The following is a 12,101-nucleotide window of genomic DNA, read 5'->3' as shown; positions in this document are numbered from 1 at the left end:
GGTTCATGACTCACTGACTTTAGCCCAATGGCGTTTTGTAGGTTAACCTACAATGAATAGTCAGTGTAATGATGAGAGAAATCTATCCCCTTTCTCACGATCATACTCAGTGTCCTGAGGGGATCTCCATCAGACCCAAAAATAGTGAGACTCCTCTGTTGGTACCAATGTCAGTTCAAAGGAATTGGATTTGAATATGGTTGAATAACCAATTGGATTTCAATGAGATTGAATGACCACCGGTTGCCCTTTTATAATTTGATAGATAAACATAAATATGATCAGGCCAACAACTTTTCAGGTTCAAAGATCAGCTTCAGTGCTGGGTTGACTGGCACCTGTGGAGTCAATGGCTGTGCCAGCCTGTAAGGAACTGCATGGACTTTGGCTCCAGACTGGAAATTAGTGGCACCCTCTGCATGGGCATGGTAGTAGGCCCTGTGTTTGTAGATGGCGTTGAGGGCAGACGTTTCCGTTGGAAGTCCTTTGATGGCCACTATTAGCAATGGGGATTTCAGGGCACACTGATACAAATTGTGGTATTCGTTTGGATTCAGAGAATATTGGAGGAGTGTAATCTATATTCTAATGCCTTTGTGCCTTCTCACTAGATTTCAAGTTGCGTGATGGGGTCATGACCCGCTCTGTTTTCTTGTGTTTAGACATCGACTTGGACTTACTGATGACTTCAACCAGGAAGTGCACTTTTAGTGCGAGTAGCTTCTTGACCAGGACTGCAATCTGGCTCTGTGTTGACCAGAAGCAAGACCTGTGCTTGGACCATGACCTTTCCCTATTTTCAGTGATGTTGAGTTTTGCTTCTCATCCCAAATTATCTTTGGGAGCATAACTGCACACTTGGGATGTGTGACTGAAGCCCAAGCACCACAAGCATACCTCATGTAAGTCCGTGAACTACATCTGCTTCCTGCAGTCTTGGCAAAGCTTGAATCCTGTTATTTTCTGTAGGGGCATCTTTGCTTGGCACACTGTGAAAAGTTTTTGGGAGTCGTCAGAATACTGACAAAGTTAGGAGCGAACTTCAGATTTGGGTCAAAGGGCACAGAAGGAAAGAAACTGACAGCACACAGGGACGATCCTTTTATTTGGCTCCGCTCTGGTACTTCTGAGGCAGTACACAGTCAGCACGGATCCAGATAGTGTCACCTTCACCTTCACCTTCTGGCATGCAGGAAACTGGTGAATGGGACTTGTGCCTGGGAATATTCTGAAGGTGAGGAATCTATGGTTGGAAGTATCCAAGAGGAGCATTTAACTACTCATTTATCTTCTTGTTCATGAGAATCAGCAGGATCCCTTTTCCAAGACGGCAGCCGCACTGAAAAAATCCATCCAGCAGACTAGGATTGACTATTTAGGTTCAGATGTCCTGCCATGAATGGATGGGGTAGAAAAGGAAATGGAAGACTGCACCAGTTGGAAAACATTTCATTCCGCTCTTACTACTGTGTGTAATGTGACAACTATGTATATTCTCTGAACTCCAAGTCCCCACTTGTCAACTGATGTCAGCAAAGAAGATTTCAATATCCCAGTGGCTAAATACCAATGTAAATAAACATTAATGATTCATTGACACTTTGATTTCCTCCCCTTTTTAACTTTTAATGCCCCAGGTAAAATGGTGCGACCTAGGAAATGTTGCAGATTTAATTTCTGAAACACTGCAAGAGAGACATCAACCTCACCTGGTCCAGGTAGCCCACGTTATTCGGTCAATCACAGCCTGGTCCAACAGCTGCTTCCCTGAAGGCACTTCATAGACCTGTCGTTTGTAGGATCCAGTTGAGACCTTAGAAAGAAGCGGAGAGAGACATGAGAATCTGAAGATCTAAAATAACTTCACCTTAACTATCACTGAAAAACAAAAAAAAATTAAACGTACAGATGCTTTTTAAATCCGAGAAAAATATTCATTTTCTGGTAAAATGTGAATACGCTGAGCAGCTTTATGTTAAGCATGATACAACTGGTTTATCTCCAAATATGATTTAGAATTCTAGTCGGGGTTTATTTTGGAATTGCAATATCTAAGTGCAGAAAGCACAACAAGTACACAACATCAAATTATATTCCCCATGTCGTTCTACTGTTTATTTTTCGTGCTATTTGTTTACATTCATACAGTTTCTATAATACTATATAGACCACAATAGTCATACATAGATGTTTCATATTGTACCACAAATGACTAAAATATTTTAAAAAGATTGTAATTTCTTTGCTAACATTTCTGCATTCATTAATGTACTTATCAGTATCGTTATATTTACCAGCATATGTATACTCACACAGGACGGCACATTTTTCCCTGGGAGCAGTTTTAACTATGCACTCTAAAGGATAACAAAGGTTGCACTCCTTTCATTCCCCGTGTCAAACCCTAATTTAAACCATTACTTACATAAACGTATTTTTTTGCAAAACGTAGTAGTCAGTTTTTTACGCCACACCACTGACATATGATGTCATTTGTTTTTTAAAGGCTACTGATGTAGTTGTTGGATTACGAATATGTTTATCTGTAGTTGGCATAATTTGTGCAGTTCTGAATGTCCATTTCTTCATACGTCCATGCCATCAATTATTTTATAGGGGACTAGACAGAATACATTTAAAGGTGATCCAACAGACAGTAGGATTTAAGTCTAAACGTTAAACTAATTGGTTCCATGGTTGTTGACTTCTAATATCTTTGGAACTTTTTTCATAGGGTAGCCTCTGGCTCATGATCGATCTCAGTGGGAGAGGAAGCCACATGGTGTGCCCTGTGGCAGTACAGGTGATACTTTGACATTGGATGCTCCTATTCGTGGAGTCAAAGAGGAGCCACTACGTAGTGCACTGAATTGAAAAGACACATTGACTGAAATTTGCATTGCTTTTCCTTTAGTTTGCCACTATTACAACCATGAAAATGTACTGTCCATAACTATTAGCAAATATCTATGTTCATTTGTACAAACAAGTTCCTAAATACCATTTCTAGCTGATCCTCTCTACCCTAAAATAAAGTATTTGGGTCTTCTTCAAAGCTAATGACAAAACTCATAAGTAAATTCCTCTCCAGAGGGTTCAGAGCTCTTTGCAAGCCAGTCACTGTAGAATAGCACATCAGAATGCCGTGAGCAAAAAAAAGACCTGTTATGATTCTTTTAGCAAGATAATGTATGAGTAGGAAAGCATTTTAAAACCGGTCAACCAGATCTTACAGGTATTGGGCAAATAGCTGGGCACCCCCTAACTAATGCCTCGCACACATTTGGTTTTATAATGTTTATATACTGTTGCCTCTAAAAGCCAGCAGTATCTCCGTTTTCCCTCTTGCCTACAAATGCTGTAAAAATGGAGACTCTGTTGAAAGGCATAGTTTTATTGAACATTTCAGCTTGGGTTAATACCATAATAGTGTCCGGGATTCATCTAGCTGGAAGATATTATTGGAAAAACCTCTTCTGTAAAACAGGTGGCGATTGTTTCATGACCATGATTATGTTACACTGACAACAGTCTCTGACACAGCCAGCTATGATGTAGTCTTAGGGCATCTTGTACAGGCTTGCATTTGACTTGTTACTATCTACGAAGCCACTTCCAGCTAGTGCCTCTCTCTCTTTTTACATCAGTACTGCAGTTGACTGAATGTAGGGTTCTGCTGACCTTCTGTTAACTCCTGATGTTTTCTAATATTTACAATCAACCTGCTGGTTGCTTTTTTGTGTGCTCCTGTTCTAATTCTACTGAAACACCACTGACATGCAGGTGTTCTTTCATTCTGTGGATGAAGTAGTGAAAAGGCTACGTGGCCTTAGGCATGCATGTGCAATGTGTGTAATTGGATGAGTAACCATTGGCTAAAATCAAACTCTGACAAAATGAACGTGATAGTAATTGGATGCCCACCTAGATCTCTTAGTATCCTCTTTTTTTTAGGCTTTGTCACTTCCTTATGAAATTTGTGAAGAAATTAGGATTCATAAATGCGCTGATCTTTTGCTGACAAAAGAGAATACATCAGTATCATCACCTTGTGTTTACCACCTTTTGTTGCTGCAAAAGGTGTCTTTTGATCCTACTTATGAAGGATGTTCTTCAACCATCCCGATCTTGGTCAGATTTTGGCTATAATATGGAACTTTCCGTATTTTGGGATACCGGCCAACCTGCCTTAGCAAGTGCTCCTGGTTCAGAATGTGGCTCCTCTTCTTGTCAGCTGCCGCTCCTCCACTATTGTGGAGGAGCGCCACCCCCCACTCCCAGCTGCCTCAAAGCGCCCGGAAAGGAAAAATAAAACAATTTTTATTATCGTTTGATTTTTACTTGCCTGATGAGACTTTGGGGGCGGGGCAATGGGGGACGACAGGCACTGGAGGAGTGGTAGTGCATGGTTATCTGTGCGCATGATGGTTTGGCTGGCCGTCTCAGGCTGGTCAAACCCTCTTGGGCAATGAAGCTCTCTCCAACTTAGCTGTGTTGCTGGGTTGGAGGCAGCAGGCACAGACTCCCATTCTCCTTTGGAGCACAAATCCTCGGTGCTCAGGCCAATCCTGATGCTGCTTTCATGACATTGGAGCTTTTACCGCGGGAAGTGGAGCAGAAGAGCACGACGCGGCTAGCAACAGTGAAGTTTTTTTTAAATTCATTTTTGTAATTTGTCCTCCCTCTGACCCCTTCCAATCTCCCGCCCCTCTTCCACAGCACCAGCTGCTACTGCTTGTTGTGGGGAGAAGGAAAAACAAGGGGGCAGATTTACAATTCCTGTCGCATCCCTGCAAATCAGCAGGGATGCGCCAGGAAACTTGTGACACGCATCACAATCCTTGCGCCACCACGGATGCGCTGCATTTACAATGCGGCGCATCATGGTGTAAGGAAATGCAGATGCGTGTCGCATCTGCCGTCATAACGTTGGCGCAGTGCTGGAGTTGTGACGCGACGCAACTCCAGTACTGTGCCAACCCGGCCTATCTTGCACATGGTGCGTCACACCTTACACCTGCTTCAAGCAGGCGCAAGGTTTTGAGGCAGCGGGGTCAGAAAAGTGACTGAGTAAAATCTTGTAGATTTCACTCAGGCACTTTTCCAAGGCGTTCCTGCACCGGAACGCCCCACCCCCTGCGCCGGAACGCCCACATGAAACCTTACGCAGGTTTCATGTGGCGCAGGGCTTTACAACGTGACGCATCTCCCTAGATGCTTCACGTTGTAAATCCCCGGCAGCATGGCACTAGCTTTACGCCGCCGCTGCATCATAGAAGTGATGCAACGGCGGCGCAAAAGTGGCGCACAGTGCTTGTAAATCTGCCCCAATGTTTTTTGTCCCATTATCTTAGAGTCTTGCCTTGGTGTCCATTAGAGCAAACTGGTGGCCTTCTAATCACTCTGTATTAGTATTGTGTACAAGAGTCATTGTACATTTAAGAAAATATATTAGTAGTGTCCTCTTGGGTCAGTAGTCTGTTGAAAGAACTTATTGCAAGTTCTGCTATTCATGCATCCACCAGAGTAAAGGAGGAAGGTCCTTTTCTGTGCTTGTGCCAATGCTGTGGAACAGCTTATACCTTGAACTCAGCTCTGAGTCTGGCCTCTATCACTTTGTATGAAAAACCTTTCTATTCCCTCGATAATTTGTAGCTATTCTTCATACCCAACACTCAAAGATGTTCGAGTGCTATAGTTGAAAAGCAGATGGTCAGCCAGATAGCTCCAAACCAAGCTTCTTTGGTTTCAACAAATATAATCTACATTTTTGCAGCAACCTAACCACTGTTTATGTACCTTGCTTATAGGCACTAAACATTTTACGTAAGCAGTCACATTGCTTTAGATTATAAGGGCATTGGAGGACCTAACAAAACAGTCTTTTCTGGCACTTGGTCACTTATTATATGGACCAGGAATTCCATATGATATTAAGTATACAGTAGATAGAGTAAAGGTGAAAAATGTAGATGAAACTAAGATTTGTACTGGAACTATACCCTTCCAGGACAAAGTCCTGTCCATAGGCAACGTCAAAAGAGTCAGATGCATTGGATACATGCTGTGGAAGTGTGCAATATTTTACTTAGCATAAGCGACAGCCATTTTGGCTGTGGTGTTCATTTTGTTTCCCACGGAATTCTTCCGTCCTCTGCTGCTCGTCTTTTCACTCTGCTTGTGTTATCTATTTTAGTTGACTTCCTGACTCAGCTAAAGCAATGGACGTGCTGAGGGTTTGTAGCTGCCAGTGCACCTGGTCTCAGATGTTAACTGTCGACCATTTACTGCTGCCATAAGCATTTCTGCTCCCCCTCCAACTTTGCTGACCACGTAGTTATTCATCTGCCCTTGTTTGCAGATAACTATTTCTAAAACTTGTTCGTCCCATTTCTGTTCACATGCTTACATTGCAGAAAACCGGTATAAAAGGGACATGGTTTGTGAACTTGGGGTACTACCTCCTGCAGTACTTGAGAGTGCTGTGTGGACATGGTCCCACTCATGAGTGATTAATAAACTTGTTATTTATTCCAACTCCAGTGCCGATCTCTATTTTGTTGGTCTCTGGACCCGTGGACAAGAGGGTGACCCTGCACCAGTGTGCCCACTTTTAGGCACATTTCCACAGTTGGTGCCCAAAGTGGGGCCCCATTGGAGACGCGGCCGTCCGAAGGAGTGGTCTCGACGGAGGATCGAAATATCACTGAGGAAGCGCACGGCATGAGGAGACCCTTGTCTTTGCAGGCCGACGTAACTTTTCCGGTTTTCCCAATTTGACCTTCCAGGTGGTGGCCGGTATCGACTGGGGTTTTTTTTTGCGTAATTCTGTTGTGACCATTAGGTCGACCAGAGATCGGCAGGTGGGAGTTGGAGACTTCTGTTTGGTAAGGTCGCTGAAGCGGCACTCTTGATTTGTTTGGCCTTGGCTTTTTGTTTGGATGTGTTATTCAATCTTTGTAAAGTTTGAAGGCAGGTAATGTGGAGATTTTTCTCCTTTTGGAATATTTGTTTGGAGTAGAAATATTTGACACAATACTTGTAAAACATGTCTGTTCTCAGCACACTCCATAGGTGGTGTTGCTGCTCTGGTGGTACCAAAGTAAGCTTGGAACAAAGTCAGCCGCCTCCCCCAGAAGTGACACCGAATACAGACATGCATGTCAAATATGGTATTTCTTCCATAATGTACGGTCCACTGTGAAACAAATACACAAAGAAAAAATCCGATCTGCAATGGCCAGTGAGTGGGTCATTCGATTCTAAAAAGGTTCAATTTGTAGAGCAGTGTTTATTTAAAAGAAAAAGAAGACAGGATATGTTGGATTGTGTGCGTATGTGGGAGAAAGAAGTGGGAGAAAGAAGTAAGAGAGAGAGCGAAGAGAGCAGAAACTATAGCAGAAAAAAAACAACAGAAAAACGATATATCAAAAAGCGCTAGAAATAAAAAATAAAGAAAAGAAGGAAAAAATAGAAAAAGATGATGGGGAACGTCGATCAGAGGTAAATGGCCAGTATCCTATTAGGCGCCCTCTCTATTACCTACTTGATATGTCTAAGGATGATTGCATTCTATTAGAATGCTCTCCACCCCGTATAAATTTCCCACTCCAAGTGCCCCTGATGAGGTTTCTGATGACGAGCATTTGTCTTCAGATGACAAAGAACAAGATAAACAAGATGGGCGACAGACTCGCTCTACTTTGACTAAAGCAGAAAGAGATAAATTAAAAACCGCTGCTAGGGAGGAGGCTCGTCGGCCTCACGCTGCATCGCTCATTGTAACTATGGTTCAACAATGGAAAAATACAGAGCAATTGTATTTTGTAGAAAATTTTGTTTGGGAGGTAATATTGGATTATTGACCAATTTCCCCAGAATTAGAGCCAAAGGATATAAATACTGATTATAAACGATTAACAGATGGGACTTTCCCTTTTCCGGCCTTATCTGAAATGATTAGACGAGTGGTTAAAATACGAGACGCAACATTGCGTTTACGAAAGGAGCAAGAATTATCTAGAAAACAGAAAGGTGTAGAAACAGTTCAATCCCCAGCACAGAAAGTAGATGCTCTGGTGGATGAGGTTACACCCGTTAGTAGTACAGTTGCTATAAAACCTATGCGTGAAGCTGTACCCCTCTATGTTCCTCCTAAGGGTGCGGGAACAAATGATAAAACTTTGGATGATGCAAAGGGGTATTTTATATATAATTGGGTTTATACACCTTGGAGTAGAACAGATGTGATGGCTCTTAAGGCTGACTTGGTCAACCCCCGGAAAAATCCCGCCGCCTTCTATGAGTAGGTGGAAGGAGCCATTAGCTCTTGCACTAATGACCTTGCCAGATATTGATATGTTCTTTGGACTTATTTTGCCCCCTGATATGTGGAGAACAATACGTAAAATTGATGATAATGTAGCATATGATGGTACTTGGGAACATTTAGAACAAATGGATGCGGAAAGGGAGCCTGCGCAGAAACCTCAGAAGGAGACATTAGATCTTCCTAAAGCTATTGTGACTAAGTTAGAGACTCTCATATCCCCTAAGAAAATAGATTGGACTACGTTAGCGTCCTGTAAATAGAAAAAAGATGAGTTAGTTTCTGATTTCTTTTCAAGATTTGAAGAGACATTCCATGATTTTAGTGGTCAGTCATTGGCCGATGATACAGGTAAGCATTTGTTTGTTGACACATTTTTCGCTAATATGTTACCAGAAATAGCTAGTCGCTTAAATGCCAGTGAGAGTTCTTGGACCACGTCTTCCCCAGTTTCCCTTTTGACTATGGCCCAATATTATGAACGACAGGAACAGGAAGCGACAGGCAGGGAGGATAAGAAGGTTAAAGAATTAAAGACAAAGTTATGTTGGCTTAAGTATATGGTCCACCATTTAGGGGCGGTGGAAGAGGCGGACGTGCAATGTATACACCTCTCTCTTGAGCAAATTTGTCCCCTGATCAGTGTGCTTATAGTAAAGAGACTGGGCATTGGCATTCTGAGTGCCCTTTTTTGTGAGGTCAGCAGTACCAATGGGGAAGGGTAGTATGAGAGGACGCCCAGGGAATTCAGGAAACAAGAGAGGTACAGGAGCTCATCCCAGGTTTGACGCAGTTGAACAAGGACCAAATTATTCTAATACTTTTGATAGACAAAATCAATACCAAATGTCTGATTATTCTGCTGATGCCCTTACAGATTCTGATTATGCATAGGGATGCCTAGGAAGGGGTAAGGAACTGGTTGAGGTGCTAGTAGATCAAATGGGTCCTTATGTTGACGCAAACGTCTTGAGATCTACTGGTCGGTTTCTAGTTGATACAGGGGCTACCAGTAGTGCTCTGTCTAAAAAATTGGTTCCTAGGGCTCCCCTGTCTGGCACAATGATAACATCGATAGGATTCGATGGGACACTTACACCTAGCCCGCTTTCACAGCCGCTTGAATTCGGACTTGACAAATTCACTGTAGCATGTCAATTTTTGCTTTCCCCTATTACACCGGACAACATAGTGGGTATCAATATGCTTAAATATTTTCGTGCTACAAAACCTTGTTCTCCAGAAGGTGTGCGTGTTATTTTAAATAACCATTATCCAATGGTTGAGAGATCCTGTCTTATCAATGAGGATGCCGCTCTGGCGTCCTTACCTAGTGTGGAGAAGGAACACTGTTATTGTTATCATTTCTTGCCTCCCATAATCACAAATTCTCGTGAAAGAAATTGCAATATTGTAGACAGCAGGTTACCTATTTAGGTCACCTCCTGTCTAAGGAGGGATGTGCACTTACACCAAACCGCATTCAGACCATTCTAGACACTCCTGTACCCCGCACTCAGAAGGATGTTCGTGCACTGATTGGCCTCACTTCTTTTTGTAGGCAGTTTTTCGCACATTATTAAACCTTTGTTGGCCCTTTAGACTGAAGACACTCCGTTGTCCCTCCCATGGACTGCTGAGTGCCAGAGCGCCTTCCAACAGTTACGCCAAGTCCTTTGTTCTGCACCAGTATTAGGTACCCCAGACATGTTGATGAGTGACTATTTGTCCCAGTTAACTGTCAGCTTGTCTTCTATTAATCAGCAGGTGCGGGAAGCTATTCCTTCATGAGACCTGCTGTGCTGACAGATCATCGCGACATTATGGTCACCAAGAAAGGACGAGCTGTGTCACCTGAAAGACCTGAGGAAGTCTTCCCGGACCACACGATCCCTGGTACATCTAGATATCTGCTTCGATCCAGGAAGAAAGACATTTCATCGCAGAAAGAGACTGTTTGAGCCATTGTCCTGGGTGGTTAAAGACTGACTACAAAGGGGGGTATCCTATTAGTGACTACTCGTCTCAACGTTAGTGAAGAAACCAACGCCTGCCCAGGACCTTAGGGCATCATCTATTTTGTTGTTTGCCGATGAAAATGAACTCGCCTAAGAAGGAGGAGATCGCTGCGACAACGTGCAATGGCTGTACAATCTGCATCCTTAGTCTGACTTTGACAGCTGCCATCATTGCTACTGTAATGTGGGTAGTGAAGGAAGTAATGCCTGGAGCCTCCTTACCTAACATTACTGTTACATCACTTGCTGCAAAAGAGCACCATTATTTTGTTTTGCCGCAACATGAACAGGGATACCGGCAAAATCTGAGAAACAATTCATTTCTTCAAATGTTGCATCAGACACACCAGCTAAGCAATGCTACTAACTGTTGGGTTTTTGGCAAGATTCCGCCTCATCAGAACATAAAAGGAATCCCGTTGTCACCGCTGCCATTCTCTCACAGTGGCTCATGCCCAGCTTGGTTCAAACTTTTATATGCCTCTAATGAACAAAGTCTGTTGCACCAACGAAGATGGGGACCCACAAGCAAAACGGACTGCTTTAGAAATGGAAGAGTATAGCAAAGGAAGTGCAGTAACAAACTATGTGCATCTAAATTCTAGGTCGGCTAAAGGAAATAGACACCTTGTTATCTCTGTTGCCATGACCACTGGACCCCTTTGTGTACAAAGTACAGGCGATGTACCAGTGGGCCACAGTAACTGTTCTACAGTGTTGCAGATGTCTACGAGAGGCCGAAGCAGCTTCCTTGCATCAGGTCACACTTATTTTGTTTGTGGAACTAAGGCATACTACTTCCTACCTCTAGGCTGGTCTGGTACCTGTTACGTAGCCTTCCTTCTACCACCTGTCTTTTTAGCTCCCCCAACATACCATCAAAATTTGCAATTGTTCGATCACCATGCTGGTAGTAGGGGAAAACGTGAAATCGAGGTCTCTGTTGTCGACCAGATAGAGACCACATGGGAAAAATATAGACTTTAACAGAGAATTCTTCTTCTTTGTTGGCCCAGGACAGAACAGTAAGCTTGTCCGTCGCCTCACCCGTACAATGGAAGCAGCGATCAATCAGACAACTGCGGCCTAAGGGCACTTGACAGAAGAACACGCATCGATCTGCATGGTTGCTTTGCAGAATAGACTTGTTCTAGATGTTATTCTGGCTGATCGAGGTGGAGCATGCTGTATTATCAGATCCAGCTGTTTTGTCTTTACACCGGACAATTCACCTTCTGTATATGCGGTCATCTCCAAACTACACAAAATAGCTACTGAGATGCATCAAGACTCAGAAACATTGACTTGGGCTGGATGGTTCTGGAACATATTTTCTGTATGGGGTCTAAAAGTATTATCGGCCTTATTCATAATTATTGCAGTTCTCTTCTCTTGTTGTTTATGTATCCAATGCGGGCCAATGCTTTGTTCCCTCTGTATTTCCACTTGTACTACGTGTCTGCCATCTAAAACGAATGTCCAAAATGCCCGTTTAGCAATAGATTGAAAAGTCAGCTATATGATGTTAATTGATATACATGATGTTTATTGTAACCCTTTTAAAGCATAAAAAAAGTGTCTTAGCTTATGCTAAAACGTTAGTCTGTGGAAATGTGTAATATTTTACTTAGCAGAAGCGACAGCCATTTTGGCTGTGGTGTTCATTTCGTTTCCTTCATAATTCTTCCGTCCTCTGCTGCTTGTCTTTTCACTCTGCTTGTTAGTTGACTTCCTGACTCAGCTAAAGCAATGTA

General features: G+C 42.9%; 1 protein-coding gene across 1 annotated transcript in view; it reads right to left on the bottom strand.

The window, feature by feature from the left end:
- EML5 (EMAP like 5) overlaps window positions 1-12,101 on the bottom strand; it is a 1,456,757-nt gene that overhangs the window by 87,714 nt on the left and 1,356,942 nt on the right. Inside the window, exon 39 of the mRNA XM_085626574.1 lies at window positions 1,710-1,813. Within this exon, the coding sequence (XP_085482700.1) occupies window positions 1,710-1,813 (104 nt within the window). The remainder of the gene's footprint in view (window positions 1-1,709; window positions 1,814-12,101) is intronic.

Source organism: Triturus cristatus, chromosome 9, assembly GCF_964204655.1.
Source record: "Triturus cristatus chromosome 9, aTriCri1.1, whole genome shotgun sequence".
NCBI lineage: Eukaryota > Metazoa > Chordata > Amphibia > Caudata > Salamandridae > Triturus > Triturus cristatus.
Note: the sequence above shows the minus strand (reverse complement) of the source record. Positions and strands in the feature narration are given on the sequence as shown.